Genomic DNA, 19,168 nt, shown 5'->3' with positions numbered 1-19,168 from the left:
CTAATAGTTCACTATATTAGTGTCTGTTGAGTAGTGTAGCTGAAATGCCAAACTTTCCCTCAATGTATCAACCAAATTTACTGCTGCAGTGCGGTGATACCCACTCGCACTTTTCTTTAGGACGCAACACGGAGGCAAAAGTGGTGGTTCGGGCTGACTTCGAATTTATCTCCACCATTTCGCTTCGTTTTTGTTGCTTTCATTTTCTGAGACAAAAGTGGTGGCTCGGGCTGACTTCAGATTTATCTCAGCCATTTCGCTTCTTTTTTAGTTGCTTTTCATTTTTTGGATTCTCATAACTTTTGTAGACTTACATTACATCGAATCATTTCAAATGTAGCGCCATAATTAGACGAGTCTTCTCGCACCATTTGACTTATAATGGTCTGGAAACTGTTACCTACACAAGATTCATTCAGAGAAGGGAACTTAATCATAACGGCCTTAATAATAAGGGCCTTAATCATTATTGCTCTTCTATTAGGCACTGGGCTTTTAAATTTGAAACCTTGCAACATCGCGTCACCTGTGTCATATACATAGTTCTCCTCAAAAGACTGGACTAAAATGAATAGCGCGGACTACGCGTTTGCAATTACTTCTTCTTCTAGGTAAGATTCCAGATCGATAGATTAACATCAACGATGAGATCTCTCCTCGTGGATCTTAGCTTCCCGCCAGTTTGCACAATGCGCTTCTCTATCTCATCGCAAATTGCGTTTCTTCGCGTTTTTAGTTCGCCTGTTCTGTAGATACACACGTTGGCATTTGATCTGGCTACAGTTAGGCTATCCTCTTCGAAGATTTTCTCTCTTGATTTCCCACTTAGATGTCATACTAACTTGCGCTTGAAGGTTTCAAATAAAGAGCGATAGATTTCTTGTGTTTTGGATGCAATGTTCATCACCTAAGGGCTCATGGAGAGATTTTGTTGTTTTGCTGTGTTCTTAGCCTTGTAGTGGTCACCTTCTAACCAGTTAGCGTTTGTAGCATTGTTTGCAGTCAAAGACGCGTTGCCATTTCTTTGTCAGCAAAGTTTAAGTCTTGATAAGGTAACAAAGTGATTGTATTAGCCATGAGGTCATCCTTGTCGCAGGATTCTCCCATCAAGTCTTCCAAACAGCGTTTTTTGACCTCTGAAATTGCCTTCGGGAAAAGCTCTCTCCTTTCATGTTGTGCGCTTGATTTAAAGTCACATAGGCAAATTAATGATGACTCTAAATGGAACTAATTTTATTAAATGTATTTGTCTAAGGAAGTAGTAACACACATGATTATTTTAACCTAAATGGGTTTATTTCAATTAGCATCTGATGCATGATAATAACTCTGATAAAATTATACATTCATTGTCAAAGACTTTTGGGTCTGGTTCCTCGTGATAGCTTTCATCGCGTCTTAGTGAAACCAGCTTAAAGATCAAACCAAAAAGTCAACTTTTGTACAAAAAGTTATAACACCCAATTAAGAGACGATATTCTCTTGTCTCAATCTGAGGATGTTTGCGGGCTTATCTCCAATTTCATGTGAATTTAAGCTTTCTTTAAGTCTACAAATTAACAATATAAAAAATTTTCCGTTTGATAATTCTCGCTCGATATCACTTTGCTGAATGTAAGAACAGCCTCTGGCTTGAATGGCACAATTTGGCACTTTTAATTATAAGGTTTAACCAATCACGTTTGAGCGAATTATCCAGAATTCTTGACAAGGAAGTTTGAATTTTTACTCTAATTGATTTTTAAAGGATGTTGTGGCTTCATACACATTAATATTAAAAGAAACATCGCTGGCATTTGTCTTTGTTTCAATCATTTTGAAGCCTAAATGTGTTAGGGAAATTCAAACCCTCAAGGCAGAATTAAAGTTTCGTGAACACAATTATAGCATCGCTTGGGATCTTCTAAAATGATTAAAGAATCTCAAATTATAATAAAAAATTTGGACAGGTAAGTACCTTATTTCCTCGAAAAGCCATACGGGCGCTCATTTCAAAGGAGGGGCGCTATTTGGAAGAAGGGCGCTTAATCAAGGGGGGGAAGGGTTGCTTATTACGTTTGGACGGTAATGGTACAAAAAGTACAAGAACAGACTGCATGCATATAGAGAAACTCTCCAAGCACATGGATATAGAAATAACTGTACTTAAAGCTGAAAACGATATATATAAATTGGCAATAGAAGTAGGTTTTCCTTGTATCCTTCTATTTTTAAAGAAAGTGAGGGCTTGAGAAGGGGGAGGGGTGCTTGTTTGACATTATGGCCTAGAGGGTGACCGCCTAATCATGGAGGGTGCTTAGTAGAGAGTGGGCCATTATTCGAGGAAACTCGGCATGTTCCCTGCGATTCAAGTAGCGATTTTACAGCTAATCAACACATTTGTAAAAAGCCTTTATGATAGCTTGTCACCTTTGATTCATACAGCATCATACTTCAGGAATTTATCTGGCTTGTTTTCTTACTAGAAATTAATATTTAAATTGTAAATGGATCAGGAAAGATCATCAAACTTTTGAGTTCGGTTTTCGAATACAAAAAGATTGTTCCGCATTTGCAAGGAGCATGAGAAAAAAATCAAGAAATATCGGTTCCTTAAGAAGGACCTTGGCATTTTATCGATATCGTCTGAGGCGTTGTGATTACCGTTAATCATTTTCAGGCCCTGAATGTTGCAATTGTTTGGGGCTCAAACCTCGACCAGCCGTAAGATATTCAGGCGCTCTTCCCCTGTACTGGGCATCCACACAGGCATATGATACTCAATAATATATGATTTTAGTCTTAGATATGTCTCTTGTTACTTTCACTAATCTAAGTGCGTGATTTTTGCACCTAGATTTGTGATAAAGAATGCTATTAGTAACGTTTCAACTTCTGAGAGTTCAGATGCATTCCACGCTTGCGTCTTTAAAGTGGTAGCAGTTGCCGTAACCATACGATGATGATATGTCTCTGTGACGACATTCAGTTAAACTCGGCTCTTCTCCTCGACAATTGACCTCACTCATCAAGATGGGTCTGGATCCTTGTCCGTACCTCGCGCCGGCAGGAGCAGCAGTTGCATGGGAGAAACCCAGCTCACGACATACTACCTTGGCGTCGTTGATATCCCAGTGATTGTCGCACACATTACTCCATTTTCCATTTTTATAAACCTCAACACGCCCAAAAGATGTTCCACCATTCACCAAACGAACTAAGACAGAAAACAAATATGAAGATCAGTAGAAAGTTCGCGTGCCTGTGCACCAAAAAAGAGTACAACTTTTTGTTCGGAAAACTTTGTTGCTCACGCCTCTATGATCACCAACTTTCTCCGAAATTTTTTTTTGAATCGCTATCACTATCACTTTCATCATCATCATCATCATCATCATCATCATCATCATCATCATCATCATTATCATCATTATCATCAACATTATGATCGGCCCCGGCCGGACCAATACTCATGGTCTTAAAATAACTGAGGAGAATTTGCTACCTTTCTATAATATCAAGAAATGGATAGATATTCTAGTCTTCTCGGATAAGGACGAATAAACCGAAGGCCCCGTCTCCTGCAAGGTCAGGCCGGTAGGAGACGTTAATTTCCCACGCACGAGATTACTGTGTTGTGGATGTCCTCCCCTGGGGTGGGATGGGTGGGAATAGAGGGCCACAAGTTTATTAGTTACTTAAACTATTCCATGCTACCCTCTCTAAATAAAGTGTGTATGTATGTACGTATCAGTATTTTATCCTTATCCTTGTTATGCGACTCATTATCTTCGTTACTATTATGAACATTTTTGTGATTATTACTATGATTTTTGCTGTTATTGGTAATTACTTTTCGCGCATACACCGAATGCAAATATGGTGACCAATTTGAGTTGCCATTGTTCTGGACTCACTAGCCCCTCACACATGTAATAATCCTTTTGTGTTTCCACGTGAAGACGATGCTACTGAGTCCAGAACAATGAAAATTAAAATTGGACGCCATATTTGCATTTGGTGTATAACTTACCTCTTTGCGGTCTTACTTCAACATCACTAATTGCCTCGATATGAAACACTCCAGCACTTGTCGCTAAACAGATATAATTACCAGCGTCTTCTTCCTCTACATTACTCAATATAAGCGCCTGGTTTGTAGTGTTACTTCTTCTAACTGGCAGTTGAGCTCCTTGTCTCTTCCAAGTGATGACTGGTTGTGGATCACCAATAGCCTGGCAGTTTAACGTAATAGTTCCGCCAATACTAGCAGAAACTTTCCTTGGCGGCTTAACGGTGAATTGAGGAAGTGAAACCACAACAAGTACAGTTTTTCTTTCCACTTTTCCTAGGCGGTTCACCGCCGAACAGAAGTATGCCCCAGAGTCATCTTTACGGACATGTGAGATGCGTAAAGCGCTGTTGTTGTATTCCACCCTACCCTGGGGCAACTGACCAGCCGATTTTCTCCAAGTAACCACTGGTGCAGGATTTCCGGTCACGTGACAGACAGGAAATATGTGATTATTTCCCTCGACAGCATAATGAGGTCCTGGATGTAGTAAAATGCGGGGACGGACTAAAGTGAAAAAAAAAAAATTAAAAAAAAACATTAAAATTAAAATTAAAAAAGACAAACAAACAAGCAAAAAAATAAACAAATTAAAAGAACATCTCTAAATGTGACTGGAACGTATCAACTTAATCAACGGTCGCTGACTGTGAGGTGCGAGGTATAATGCCTATAATTTCCATTTCATAATCTTGCCATCGGATAACTGGTCACTTTAATTTATGGTCAGATCGTTTCGAGTTAGATCTTTCCACTCTATACTTCAGTGTGGTCAATTTCCTCCAAAAGGGAAATCAGATCGCTCTTAGTTAGAGCTACATGGTTCGTCTCTCGTTTATAAAAATCGGTATTTTGTTGATACTCGTTACGAGTATCAACAACAAACCGAGAACAGGGACTAGTTCAAGCTTTTCATTGCGCATAAGATTTGTTAACAGCAGTCATAAAAAGATGTATTTTCATGTCATAGATGATCAAAACAACAATGACAACAACGAGAATAAAAGAATAAAATCGACCAACACCCATGCAAGATGTTACACACTTTCTGTTACTTTTGAATAGCTCTCTTTATGCTTTTTCAGTGGAAAGGTTTCACTCAACCGTGGAACGATAAAATCCAATTTGAAGCGTTCTGACTTGGACCTGACCTATTGATGAACTCTTTCAAAAATGAAAGTTTCCTATAAACTAAGCCAGTTCAGTGCGCCATGATTCGCTGGCGAATGCTCATGCTATTTGCCTGTCAGCCATTTTCTGGCAACAGTTTTTCCCTTTTTTATCCATAACAAGGTAGATGTAATAATAATAAAGAAATAATGATATAATGATATAAAAAAAACCAGTCCGTTGGCTCAATTCTCACCATTTTTTACCACTAGGCGCACAAGTTTGCGCGATTCCCCTAGGATGTTTGCAGCCGAACACTGATACAAGCCTGAGTCATTTCCTGTCACTTTCTCTAACTGTAACTTTCCTCCTGAAACCGATGATTGACTGATTTCTGACTGACTGTTTACTTTACTCCACACCATTGCAGGCTCAGGATTGCCGCTAGCTGAACACTGAAACGAGGCTGATCCTCCCTTGTTAACCGTTAAAGTGGCAGGGGAAACAACAACAGTTGGAGGTGAAAGGGATTGACCAGGTTCTCCTTTAGTTCCCGGCATGCCTGTGTCTCCTCTGTCTCCTTTCTGTCCTTTGGTACCAGTCTCTCCCTTGACTCCTATATTTCCCATGATGCCTTGCTTACCACGTTTTCCAGGCGGCCCCATAGTGCCTTTATCTCCTTTGCTTCCGGTCTTTCCTTTCTGTCCCCTCCGTCCCCGCGCTCCTCTGGGTCCAGGTGGACTGGGAGGTCCTCGAATGCCAGACGAACGTTTTGATTGACACAGTTGCAGTCTTCCCTCTAATAATAGTTTGTTGAAATTCTGGATCATGGCCTCTGTACTTTTGCTTCCTGTCGCGTTCTTATGTGAATCCGATTGGCGCTTGTTTCTATAGACGATACTGGTCTCCATATCTTCAAAGAGAGCAGAACAAGAAAATTTCAGATGGATGAAATAGTGGAAATGGACTTTCGTTGTTTAAGGTAGTAGCGACCCTATAAAGCCTTTCAGAATCTTTTATTCCTCCTTCAACTTTATTACCTAGGGTAGTATTGTTGCAAGGAACGCTTAGCTAGGAGTGCCTGCAAAAGACTCTTTTTCATTTTTTTTTCTAATCTCGCACAAAGCAATACTTGGCAGGTAACACCTTGCTATATTTGTGTGAAAATTTCTGGAATACACTTAGAACTACGTATCTTCTTTTCTCTTCTCTATCTCTTTTGATCACCTTTGATTTCCTGATTGTCACTCAGCGGTTGCAAAGGGAGATATCAACAGTAACCTTTATTGATTCTACTACAGCGGAGTACGGCTCAGTAGCTGGGACTTAAAGATTTGCTCCACTGATCTTGAAGCTCTTGTGAGAATATCCCTTGTCCTAAAATTGTGAGTATTTCTCAAGCTTGAAACCACTGATTAATGTTTTAAACCATGGAATTTATTTTAAGTGAGTCTACTCCAACCATGATTTCGATTTATTCACATAATTTGTTTATCTAATTCCGTTTACATCCTCTTTGTCAGGGTACGTGACTGACAGTAACCAAAACATTTACTGGTATCAAGCTGTCGCTCCTTTTCAATCTTTTCTCTTACCAGCTGTAGCCTGTGTCAGATCATATCAAACCGGATAGTTGTTTAATAATCGGAAGGTCTATTTTTCATGTACTGCCCACTGTTTTGAATAGGACGAGTATGTTATTTTTTGTTGAAAATAATAATTTTATCACTTATATATCAATTACCTATAAATACATAGACAGGAAATGCCGAAAATATTACTCTCTATTGACTAGTAGGGTGTTTCCGCCCAGTTTTAATCTTAAGAATCAAAACATCTGAGATGTGGACTATACTATGGCAACTTTATGATGAGGCACACTTGTCACAACAGCTTAAAATCCCTCATTCAGTATATTCATGTCCTTCTATCTTCTGGCGACATAAAGAAGTTGGTAATTATGTGCATGTATTAAAATATGAGGAATTCTTTTTCAAACATAAGAACAAGTCGTACCGTTTCGAAAGACACCGGATCGGTATCATTTATCTTCTTTTGTTACAATCTAGCTAGTCTGTTTGAGAAAAATCGTCCTCAAAACGTTTACAGGAGGCAGTTCACCGCCAACATGATCAAACAAAAAAATAAACTATATTTTAGATTTACAGAATCAAAGATTAGATGGAATCAAAACCAGAGTAAGATGATCAAAAGCCATGAAAAACATATCGCACTCGGCGGCCCTTTCATCACAATTATACAAAAGAGACGCTGTAATTGTATACCAGAACTCTGTGTGAAAGTAAAAGGGTCGACCAGCAACTTTGCCCGAAGGATTGACTTCAAGATAACTTTTTCATTTTAGACCAATTGCAAATAAGCTTTTTATTTCTCTCAAAATCTACGTTTATGAAAACGACCACAGGCTGGGAGGGGTAGTCTCCCTCGCATCCGTTTTTTGGATGCCACGCAACGCTCCCTCTAAAGAACGGCTGCTGACAACCGAACTACATTCCTTTCTCCGAATTGGCCAATCACAGCTCGGGTTCCATTTTTAGGAACCTTTTCGCGCCAGACTCACCTTTTAAGACTCCTCCAATCAGATATCGTTTTCTATCGCGATCTTCATGTGGAAAACACAAGACAAATGGCGGTGCTTGAAGGAGCTTTTCGCAAAGCGTCGTCAAAGTTCAAAATTTTCGAGCTTAATGCTCACCAGAAGCTTGCAATTAGAAAAGTTTTAGTCGAGAAAAAAAATGTTTTTGTCAAGCTGCCTACAGGATCCGGGAAATCGTTAATATATCAAGCACTCCCGCTCGTGTTTTACCATGTTACCGTTGAAAGTGGTCATATTATTGTTATTGTTGTTGCATTGTACGAACGTGCGGAAACACTCGATAATTCGGGCCGATTTCCTGTACCGGTGATAAGAAGCCACGAACAGAACTAATCGGGTTCGCTCCAGCTTGCAGCGGACTGGCAAATGAAGAAGTACAAGTAGTGTAGGAGACGTTGGCCGACCTAAATTGCAGTGTTCTCGAAGCCTTCGCCCGGTTTGTTGACGGCAAGCACGCGCTTTTTTCCTCCTGATCTCCATCTGTAGGTCGAAGCAAGCGTTTAGCCCTTGGCCTCAATTGAAAGGCGTCTTGTATTTCGTTTTGATTATTGATGTAATTTACTGTTTCTTATATATTCTGACTTTTATAATCTGTAGTAACCTCTTGAAGTAGTGCATAAAAAGAGTTTCAGTTCAGTTTTTAGCTTCTACTTTCTCAGTTGCTCGCTGAAACTCTAACAACCGCTCAAACAATCTAGCGTTCGTGTCGTTGGCGTAGCAGTTGACGTCTATGTTAAGCGTAGATTCTATAATTTCAACGAAATTGTGAGAATATATACTCTATCTTTACCAGGGTACAACGATGAACATGTGAAACATTTTGAGCTCTCACTGACAAATTTCTTCAGTGATTCTCCCGACATGATAGCTAGATCATCTGCCACATCCACATTTTCGCGTGAAACCTTACGTCATTCAGATTTTCTGGTATGTGATTGGTCTGTTCAATAGACCGCGAACAAACCGCAAGGACAATGAGAAAGGAATGTAGTTCGGTTGTCAGCAGCCGTTCTTTTGGGGGAGCGTTGCGTGACATCCAAAAAAACGGATGCGAGGGAGACTATGGGAGGGGTGAATGATATAAAAAGTTAACCTTTAGACGTTGTTTCATCAAGTAAAGCATACGGATGGATTCCTTGCTCGATTCAGTAACAGCCTGTCACAAATTCATAAATTATATAGCTAGGTTTTTTTTTTTTCAAAATTAGAAAACAACTTACCAGGAACAGCTTTGCTAATCTGAACATGTGGCTCATTTGAGCGCGGTGCAATCTCCGCGAAGGTTTCAAGATCGTCTATTCTTTTCTTGTGTCGGTTCAACTCCAGTTCAACTCTAATAAACCCGACGCAGTAAAACACGATCGACAAAAGTGAAATGAGGGAAGCAAAGTAAGGAAAACTTTGCCTTTGAGTGGTCATTTTTGTCAGACTTGCAAGCTGCTTTTTCAACTCTGTCTTGTCAGATGATACTAGAATCACGAGTTTATTTGGGGAACCTGCCAAATTGTCTGTTAGTGATACTTCTTTCCGCTGGAGCCGCAGAGCAAAGTTCATATTCGTCTCGGCGAGTCTGTTTTCTTAACTTCTTGTTTTGACATCCACTGCGAGGACCGTGCATCATATGTATCTAATACCGCAGTACAAAATATATGAACTTCATATAATTCATTGTATCTCAATCATATTAAGCTTTAGTCAAACCGTTCGCTTGTGGTTACGTCATGCTCGTTGGCAGCTCAAAACAAAGCCAAAAAGGCTGTCCAACCGCTTGGTTTATTCACTTGACTAATGACACTGAATATCACGCAGTTGATTGATCAAAATTTTCTTTTTTTTGTTGCAATGATCAAAGGGATTTTTGAGAAAGTATCAATGATATACTGACAGTAGAGTCACTAACGGGACTAACATTCCACATGCAATCTTGACCAAGCATGACGCTTTGGACAAATAAGTTTCAAATTTGAGTTCCCGATATTAATTTTCTATGGGAGACTTGAATCAGAGAACTTACTCGAATTGAAGCTGGTGCTAACAGGATTGAACAAGTGAGTGATACTGATTTTACAATGTCGGCCTCAGTTTTTGGGAATTAAAGGGAAAGAGAAGCTCTGAAGCCCATCCACCTGGTTCCTCGGTCATCATGTTTATTTCCCACATATTTTCCGTTTAGATTGGAGTAGCGGCAGCTTTCGTACCACCAGAGGCCAGTATATTGTACAGTAAATTTTTTACTCCATTTGTCATTATCACTGTCTTTTGTATTAAATGCCATTTTTTTTATGGTATCCTAACGAATCTCCTGCCGTCCTCGAATATGTACCCACTTCAAGTCGATACTGCGCCTGCTCAACACCAATGTTAAACGCGACAAAAACGAAGGCCATATTTTGGTCAGAAGTTCTTTTCAGACTAATGACCAACCAGGCACTTTTAAATGCGCTCGTGCACGATGCAAAACGTGTACTTTCATTCACAACACTGATAAGTTATCGGGACCTAAACGATCCAGTAAGATCACCGATCACTTCACGTGCACCTCCGCCGATGTAATCTCTTGCATAACTTGCACTTATTGCAAAAAGATATACATCGGCGAAACAGGCAGAAGACTAGGTGACCGATTCCGAGAACACCTTCGAGACGTGGAAAGGAATGACAAGGACACATCGTAACCAGTCGCTAGGCATTTTAATTTACCTAATTATTCTAAGCAGCATATGGCAATCTACGGTCTTTCCTTACACTTAGGTAGCACGGAAAGCCGTAAAAATCTCGAACAAAAGCTCATCTTTCAAACCGGCAGTCTAAATCCCACAGGGATCAACGAACCCTTTTCATTCCACTAATTTATTCTTGTTTTTCTCGTTGCCATGTTCCCACCAATAACGAAGCTCCATTTTCTGCCTTTAAAATCACACACAACCCACAATTCCTCTATTCGCTCCGACGATGGGTTAACGCTCGAAACGTCAGTTTTTGTAATCGTTACGGTGGCCAATTTACCATTTCAACTTTGTTGATATATCCAAATTATTTCGTTACCCCCACCGACGCAGCCCCAAACAGTTTCTTTCGAAACTATCAGCCTTTAAACTTTCTAGGTTTATCGTTAGTGAGTGATACCAGTGATAATTTAATGAACCTAAAGTTCCAAAAATGTGAAGACTATAGATGAAAAACAGTGCTACGTGGTATCCATTTACTTCTATGACGGCCTCAGCTTCATTTCCGTCCATTTAAGTGAAAGCCTTGATCTGAAATGGTACCAAGTAACCCCTCGCTGATCTTTTGTGTTTCCCAGATATTTTCCGTTCAGATTAGAATGATGGCAGTTATTGTACCACCAGGCACCAGTCCATCGTACAGCACAGTTCAAGTTACTACCTACCCATCTGTCATTATCTCTGTCCTTTGTAGTAAATGCCATGTTGTTATGCCACGATAACGAATCTCCAGAAGTTCCTGAAAAGGAACTCACTTCAAGTCGATACTGCGCCTGCTCATCACCAATGTTAAGCTTTCCATATTTGGCATATGCTTTACCTCCGTTCCAATCTTCCATGTCTACTCGTAGGGAGCTAGGTCTAACAGCCGTCAGTCTGTGGATCTTGTCGTTTCCTAACCAAAACTCACCAGTCAGCTGACCAAAGCCAGCTTTGTAGTCGTTCCATCCCCGATAGAAGTCTACCGAGCCATCCTGTCTTCTCTGAAACACGGTCCAGCCTCCACCGTCAGTGCTCATGTCACAGTAGACATTGAACTGTCCTTTACCTTCTGGGTCAACAGAGTACACTCCACTCTGAGTATGGCCTGCTTTCAACAGATCTGAACAATCTAAGGGAGAATTAAAAAAAGGGCGTTTAGTTAACATCAGTTTTACGTATTATTACACAACGCGGGCAGTCAAAGGGCCAATAACTAAAATCAACCAATCAAAATGCTCTATTGCCGCTCAATATTCTCTCAGTATTGGACCGGGCACTGTCCTGAATGGTCCCGAATGATACCGCACTTGTGTCCCTTTGAACTTCAGTCGTATAATAAATCTCTTATTTACCAAGCTTGCTCGGGACCGTACTGGAAGAATATCGGCCCTCGGTCTTTTTTGTACGGACCTCGCTGCGCTCGGTCCGTACTGTCAAGACCTCGGGCCGATATTCTGCCAGTACGGCCCTCGCACTTGGTTAATAAGATGTATGTCTATCCTAGTCATTTCTTAACCAGAAAACGGATCTTGCTGAAATAAAATTAACAAATAGGGAGGCCTTTATGGTACGGTCTGGCTGTTCTGTTGTAAAGCACGCAGGAAACGGCTACTGAGCACGAAAGTAGAGTAGGGAGTAACATGAGACGTAGTCGTGTGTTTCTCCCCACTTCATGAGTGCTCTAGCCGCTTCTTAAGTTCCTTACAACAGGACAGAGCACAGTCAAGTATTCCTTATTTGTTTTATGATTAAGAATCCGTTCAATTCCCCTCGAATCAATTTTCAAAACAAATTTTATCTCCAAAGCGAACAACAGTGTCATCCGCTTGCTCAAGAATTTCATAAAGCACACTACAATAAGCCAATCCGAATCCTTGTAAGAATGACTTAATCAATCTAATGTCAAACCATCAAAGTTTACAATCTGAAATAGTTTACAATCTGAAATAGTTTACAATCTGAAATAGTTTACAATCTGAAATAGTTTACAATCTGAAATAGTTTACAATCTGAAATAGTTTACAATCTGAAATAGTTTACAATCTGAAATAGTTTACAAACTGAAATAGTTTACAATCTGAAATAGTTTACAAACTGAAATTGTTCGGCAGGTCGAACTTAACACTTTTGCCTGAAGTTTTTCAGTCTTAATGCAGAACCGGAAAGTGAACTGCTCAGTTAATTCGGCCGAATTTTGGCTCTTAAAAACATGCAAGTTTCTTACACATGACATTAAAAAAAAAAAAAAAAAAAAAACTGCTCAGGGCGTGTGTTTTATGAATGAACGACAGCCGAATTCACAGGAACCCGGAGATTGCGCGGAGTGACAGCGCCATAAAACTCGGCTGCTGTGACTGAAGTGGCCTTATAATTAACGCATCGGAAAGGATATCGGAGCAAACTTTTAGTTGTTCACTGGAAGGGTGGTCGATGTAATTTTTGAGATTGGCTTTACGGCGATGACCGGAGATCGCCATGATGAGCTAGCCAAGGTGGACCTTAGCATGATCGCAGTCGCTCTGACACCGTCATGATTTGTACGAAGTTCAACAGTTATGCCAGTTTGGAATTATATCTCATCATTCCTGTTTTGCGCTTTTTTGGTTTTGAACACGAATTTTTATATACTATACGCGTGTTAGCTGTGATTGATTTTTATTACGTATGTAAGCTTAGAATCTGAGTAAGCGTGAGAACCTTGAAAACTCGGACTGTAGCTAGTTCAGTGAGTAAGTCTGTTCAGTATTAATTAGTCATTCGTTTAGAATGTTATTTCCTACATGAATTCAAAGTCCGAAGTCATTTAGGTTTAAGGTGTCATGATGAGTTTCCGAATTCAAGTTGTGACTGTCTTGTCTGACATCCAAGTGGAAGTGCGGCTCACTTTGTCAACTGACCTAGCCTTGAATCCACACAAAAGTTCTTGTTTTGGCTTACGCAGTCAGAGGTTGACTCAGCTAATCGGAAGCATTAAGTACTGTCGAAAGTCTCGTGAAATTGTTCTTGGTTAGCGTTCTAACAACAAACTGATGTTTAATCTCCCAACGTCAGCCAGCTTGGATGCGCACCCATATCCGTCAATAGTGGATATAAGCATGTTATTTAAGGTTAAATTATTGGAGAAGAATGTAGAAAGTGTACAGAAGTAGAGACAAAATTCCGTTTTAGGAGTGAGTGTTAAGCAGCATAAGCCAGGGAGAATCAGTGTGAGAACCTGAGATTAACCAGAGTTACACAGATTTAAGTAAAATTCTGTATGAGTAGGATTACTGGAGATCCGAGTTCTTAAATAAAGCAGAAAAAGACAGTTCGAGATTCTTTGTTGCCTTTCGCTTAGCGTGATGTAGGTCACAGCTAAGAGAACATTTGATAGCGTAACATTTTTTTTTGCCTGTAGTTTTTCTATTAATAGTAATTTCATTTCTCTTATCCTAGGTAGTGTCCCACACTTTCGTTAAAGAAACAAACTTCAGTCCCTTTCTGCTTGTCGGGAAAAGAAGTTAAAAGGTCCACTCGTAGCCTACCTCTTGATCGTGATACAACTCGAACATTAATTATCGTCTCAATAGGAAACACCTTTGCAATTGTGGCCACGCAGATATAGTTACCAGCATCTTCATTAGTGACATTTCTTAAGGTAAGCGCCTGGTTTGTCATGTGACTCCTTCCCACGGGTAGCTGAGCACCTTGTCTTTTCCAGCTGATGACTGGCTGTGGATCACCGGTAGCGCTGCAACTTAACGTCAAAGTGTCACCGACACCAGCAACCACCGTCGAAGGTGGTTTTACAGTGAACCGGGGTAAGGAGACAACAACCAAGAGAGTTCTTTTTACAACACTTCCCAAAAGATTTCTGGCTGAGCAGAGGTAATTGTCAGAATCACTCTTACGAACGTCAAGAATTTTGATAACACTGCTGTTAAACTGAACCCTTCTATGAGGCAGGTGACCAAATGACTTGCTCCAGGTGACTGTAGGACGTGGGTGGCCAGTCACATGACAAGTTGGTAAGGTAACGTCACTTCCCTCAATGGCGTGGAGAGGTCCAGGATATAGGTTAACACGTGGACGAACTATGGGAAAGTAAATATTATTAGTTTTATTTTTAAATTTTCCAATTCGTGGCGGTCGCCAGAAAATCAAAGGTGATGGAGTAACTGATGTTCCCGAGAAATCAGTGGTGGAACATACAGAAAACGTTCAATCCGAAAGAGACAGTCTTATGGGCAATCAGCTAAAAAGGAGAAGAAATGGTGTCAAAGTGGGAAACTTTTGCGGAAGCGTAGAAAAAAAAAACTTTGTGCAAAGTTATACAATGATGGATAATTAGATTTATAGAAACAGGCCTCTTTCATCCTGTTTCTTGGGTTAACTCCGCTGAAGAGAAACTGTTGGAGCAACTAAGGGACTGGTCATTATTTATCGGGAGGGGGGGGCTGGTGCAAATAGGGGGGCACTATTTTTTATGCATGGCTTAAAGGGGGTGCCATTCAAAAATATGCAAACGGTTTGCCAGGAAAAATGTTAAAAGCTGCATCTGGATGCCATCAACAAATACCGCCTTTTAAAATAGCTTTATACGTAACCACCATAATCTTGGAAAATATGGAACAAAAAAGGTAAAGCTGGAAGCAATTAAGGAAAGTATCATCCAAGAACTTGCTAAACGCATTGAGAGAGAGGAGGATTGGAATAGCGACAATCAGTCGTCTTCTGATTCACTCAGTAGTGAGTCAGAAGACGACTCAGAGGAAGAAGACTGTGTCCTTGCAGAGATTGGTATTTCAAGCTCTGAAGAGGAAGAGGAGTCGACTGAGGAAGAAGAAATGATTGAGAGCACCGAGAACTTAATGTCAATACGACAGTTGTCTACACACGGTCTGGGCGAAGAGCAACTCAAATCCAAATTTAAGGTATCTTTAAATAGAATGTCTATCAGTTGGACATGGTGACTTGATAAATAGATACTTTTTGTTTCATGCATGCCCGAGGACAAGGGAGGATGGGAGGGGGGGGGGGGTCAGCAAAAATCATGTTAAAGTAAAAGGGCGGGTCAGCAAAAATCAAGCATGGCATATTTTACATTGCACCAGTTCCCCCTCCCGATAAAAAATGACCAGTCCCTAAACTTTGATGATAAAGAATTCATAGAGCTGTTTTCCTCAGAAAATATGAGATTTGACGTGCTTGCAAAAATATCTTAAAAGTAAGACTTACCGTTGACTTCTAACTGCACTGTTGCCTTATCCCCTCCCAGGATATTTGTTGCTGAGCACTGATACAATCCTGATACAATTGCCACTAGCTGAGCAATGAAACGAGGCTGATCGACCTTCGTTAACTGTCAAAGTCGCAGGTGAAACAACTACAGTAGGAGATAAAATGGATTGACCGGGTTCTCCTTTAATTCCCGGCATGCCTGTCCTTCCTCTTTCTCCTTTCTGTCCTTTGGTTCCAGTCTCTCCCTTTAAGCCTAAGGGTCCTTGGCTGCCTTGCTTTCCTCTCTTTCCTGGTGATCCCATAATTCCCCTATCACCTTTATTTCCAGTCTTTCCTTTCTGTCCCCGTCGCCCTCTATTTCCTTTGAGTCCAGGTGGACCAGGAGGGCCTGGTGGACCCGACGTGCACGTGGAATCTTTTGAGTGACAGAGTTGCAGTAAAAATTTGGTTATTTTGGCCATTGTTACCTCTTTGTGAAAACGTTCTTTTGTGTTATTGACATTTCGCTTGTTTCTGTTGAATTTGAGGGATTGCACGTCTACGAGAAAGACAATACGATCTCTAATTACACATTTGTATCATATCGGTATGTGCACAATAGAGAAAAAGTTGTCCGTCAAAGATATATCACTGAAACGTCATATTTCCATGCATCATCAGAGGAATTTTGCAGAATTTTTACAAACAATTATTTTGATAAACGTTTTCTGCCAGCCCTTAATATGTAAACAGCTTTTTTAGGTTGTTTTCTAATGAGGAACGGAAACTCTTACGGACAAAATTTAAGAAACTGAGTTTCTATCTCAAACTACTTTCCCTTTTTTTCAAAAAACAAGTTTTCCTTAAACACATTCACCGGGTAAGGCAGTTGTATGAACATTTTCGCGTTGCGATATATTTGTTTAGAATAAAAAATTTTAAAGTGACATCTAGACCATACTGAACTAAATAAATATTTCTCAGAAGAAGTTTTCTGCATGTTGCCGAAAATAACTTGACCTGCCAGCCTTTCAGCAAACGGGAAGAAGTGAGCCCAGACTCCATTTCTCTATATGTGAGGTAGAATATGCTTTGCAATTTTTCGTGCAAAGCTGAATCGAATACTTGTGATCTGAAGACATTTGATATCCTTCCTTCAGCTCATATTAAGCCTTATAAAAACGCGTTCAAAAGACTCAATTATTCTGGGATTTGTTTAAAAACTTTTATTACTTGGCTATCTCTGTTTTCCTTAATTTGTTAGGATTCCCCTCATATTTTGACTTCTAGACTGCGACCTTTTACTAAATTCTTTCAATAATTTCTATTTATGTTTGTGATCAAAATAGCTTGACCTCGAAACCTTCGATTTGGCTAAAGCTCTGTCGCGTTTCCTTTACGAAGAATTGTTTATGCATGGGTTCCTTACTGGTTTACTTTTATTTTAAGTCTCTTCATAATCTTACGCCGTCTTATTTTCAAGATCTACTCGTTCGTCATCGTCACAGGTCCCATGCGTTAACCTCGATCGTCATCCTCTCAACGCTTATCTCGTCCAAATTATCAGTAACTTGATGACTTACGGCGCGAGCGCTTTCGCTGCCTCTGCTCTAGAACTCTGGAACTATCTGTCCAATGACATAACATCTTGTCACAATTTGGAAACGTTAAAGTCCAAAATTAAGACATTTCTTTCGCCATTTTTTTAGCGACTAAACTATTTCTTTTCTAAGTCATTTTATTTATTTCCGTGTACTACAATGTAAAGTGCATAGAGCCTTCGTATATGCGCTCTATAAATGAGTTGTATTAAAGTAATTCTATCACTTCGAAGACAGAGTGTGAACGTACTGTGATAATACATTTTGTTATTGATAAAACTCACCAAGAGAATTTTGGATCACTGCGATGTCTGCGCGGTCGTTCGACTGCGGCTTGCTCTCTGATTTCATTTCAAGATCATTTAATCTGCTCTTGTGCTGGTTTAACTCCATTTCAACTTTAATAAACCCGACACAGTAAAATGCAATCGACAAAACTGAAATGATGGAAGGAAAGGAGGGCAAAGTTTGCTTTTGACCAACCATGACCATTAATTCAATAATTCAGTCCCAACTGAAGAATCTGTTGTCAATTCCTGCTTGGACAGGTTTATATTCAGATCGCTACGTGATCAGCGAGGTCAGGAAAGTTAGTGTCTCAGCAGTTGTCTCAAGCATTCTAAATAATATCACGTTTCCTGTTCAATAATCGCACTGGTTTATACTACCACAGGGGACCCAGACAAGCGACGAGTCTGGTTGATTATTCGAAATATAAAGGAATGTATGGGAGAATATTGAAGAGTCTTATTATCGTAAACTTATATCATGAAATGTCTGAGTTAAAGCTCAAAATAAATGTAAACCTACCTCACTTGCTGTGTATTGTCGTTTCTGTGGCTGCCATGACGAATTTGAGCGATTTGGTGGGTTTTGCGTCGACTGTTACTATACGTTATAAGAAGTCTCCTTATTTCATGATATAAGTTTACGATAATAAGACTCTTCAATACTCTCCCATACATTCCTTTATATTTCGAATAAACAACCAGACTCGTCGCTTGTCTGGGCCCCCTATGATACTACGAGCAGATGCACCAACCCCAATTTAACTCAAGGATGTCATACCACATTGTTATTGCAAATTAAGCAGCTTATCTTTACAATACTGAGTGATTCCGAGATAAAAATTTCATTTTCAACGTCAAATGTATGTGCATGTAAAAAACTAGTACACTAGTTTGACTGGTAATAGTAATAGTAATCAAAGTTTAATGTCTTTACGTGGGGCATGGTTACCCATATTTCCAGAGGCTCATGTATGAAACGCAAGACAACAACCCACCCATCCCACCCCAGGGGAGGACATCCATCACACAGTAATCTCGTGCGTGGGAAATAAACGTCTCCTAGCCCTAACCCTGCAGGAGACGGGACCTCCATTTATTCGTCCCTATCCGAGAAGACTAGAATATCTAAACCATTTCTTGATGTTATAGAAAGGCAGCATATTCTTCTCAATTATTTTAAGACCTTGAGTGTTGGTCCGGCCGGGGCTCGAACCCTCGACCTCCCGCACATCAGTCCAGCGCTCTATCAACTCAGCTAACGGGGAGGCGGTAGGGAAAGGAAATGGACGGAAGTACAGTTAACTTGTTCTTGTGAGATTTTTTTATTTTACTTAAATTCGATCTATCACGGGTAAATTCAGTACCGTTACTAACAACTGGCTAAGTAGTAGATTAGTTTTCGTTTTAGCAATTCACCGCATCTGCAGCAACTTGGTGTAACAAGCGATGAACAAAACGTTCGACTCTTAAACAGGAAAACCAGCGAGAGTAATTTTTATTATTTGTTGACCTTGCTATCTGTTAGGAAATAGGCTGCAAAAGTAAGCCCCCGGCTTTTCTCTTCAGATACAATACTTCTTTGTTTGGTTGTT

General features: G+C 40.1%; 1 protein-coding gene, 1 long non-coding RNA gene and 1 pseudogene across 4 annotated transcripts; 1 reads left to right on the top strand and 2 right to left on the bottom strand.

Annotated features, from left to right (window-relative positions):
- Positions 1–1,218: 1,218 nt before the first annotated feature.
- On the bottom strand, positions 1,219–9,272 carry LOC148725931 (roundabout homolog 2-like). Of its 2 annotated transcripts, none has more exons than XM_088729394.1 (4): positions 8,999–9,258; positions 5,418–6,074; positions 4,013–4,558; positions 1,219–3,196 (listed from the first exon to the last, which is right to left on the bottom strand). In XM_088729394.1, the coding sequence occupies exons 1-4, from the start codon at positions 9,195–9,197 to the stop codon at positions 2,883–2,885; spliced, it is 1,716 nt and encodes a 571-aa protein (XP_088585520.1). In that variant the 5' UTR covers positions 9,198–9,258; the 3' UTR covers positions 1,219–2,882. The 2 variants fall into 2 exon arrangements, with proteins under 2 accessions (XP_088585520.1, XP_088585521.1); XM_088729395.1 differs by having other exon boundaries at positions 3,045–3,196; positions 4,029–4,558; positions 8,999–9,272.
- Positions 6,019–6,849, top strand: LOC148725932 (uncharacterized). Its single transcript, XR_015990322.1, has 3 exons — positions 6,019–6,143; positions 6,463–6,546; positions 6,685–6,849. It is a non-coding gene; the product is annotated as an uncharacterized LOC148725932 (long non-coding RNA).
- A 1,178-nt stretch (positions 9,273–10,450) lies between the features above and the next one.
- LOC111325887 (uncharacterized) lies at positions 10,451–17,903 on the bottom strand (annotated as a pseudogene). The gene is made up of 4 exons (XR_015990293.1): positions 17,571–17,903; positions 15,704–16,244; positions 14,011–14,559; positions 10,451–11,615 (listed from the first exon to the last, which is right to left on the bottom strand). The product of XR_015990293.1 is annotated as an uncharacterized LOC111325887 (transcript).
- Positions 17,904–19,168: the final 1,265 nt, after the last annotated feature.

This window comes from Stylophora pistillata, chromosome 8 (genome assembly GCF_964205215.1).
Source record: "Stylophora pistillata chromosome 8, jaStyPist1.2, whole genome shotgun sequence".
Classification (NCBI taxonomy): domain Eukaryota; kingdom Metazoa; phylum Cnidaria; class Anthozoa; order Scleractinia; family Pocilloporidae; genus Stylophora; species Stylophora pistillata.
This window is presented reverse-complemented; position numbering and strand designations above follow the sequence as displayed.

Excerpts from the sequence above, each read along its gene's own strand:
- LOC148725931 (XM_088729394.1), bottom strand. The coding sequence starts at position 9,197 with ATGACCACTCAAAGGCAAAGTTTTCCTTACTTTGCTTCCCTCATTTCA. Across the intron at positions 4,559-5,417 it reads GCGCCTAGTGGTAAAAAATG|TCCGTCCCCGCATTTTACTA; the intron begins GTGAGAATTGAG and ends TTTTCACTTTAG. Across the intron at positions 3,197-4,012 it reads TGAAGTAAGACCGCAAAGAG|TTCGTTTGGTGAATGGTGGA; the intron begins GTAAGTTATACA and ends TTTCTGTCTTAG.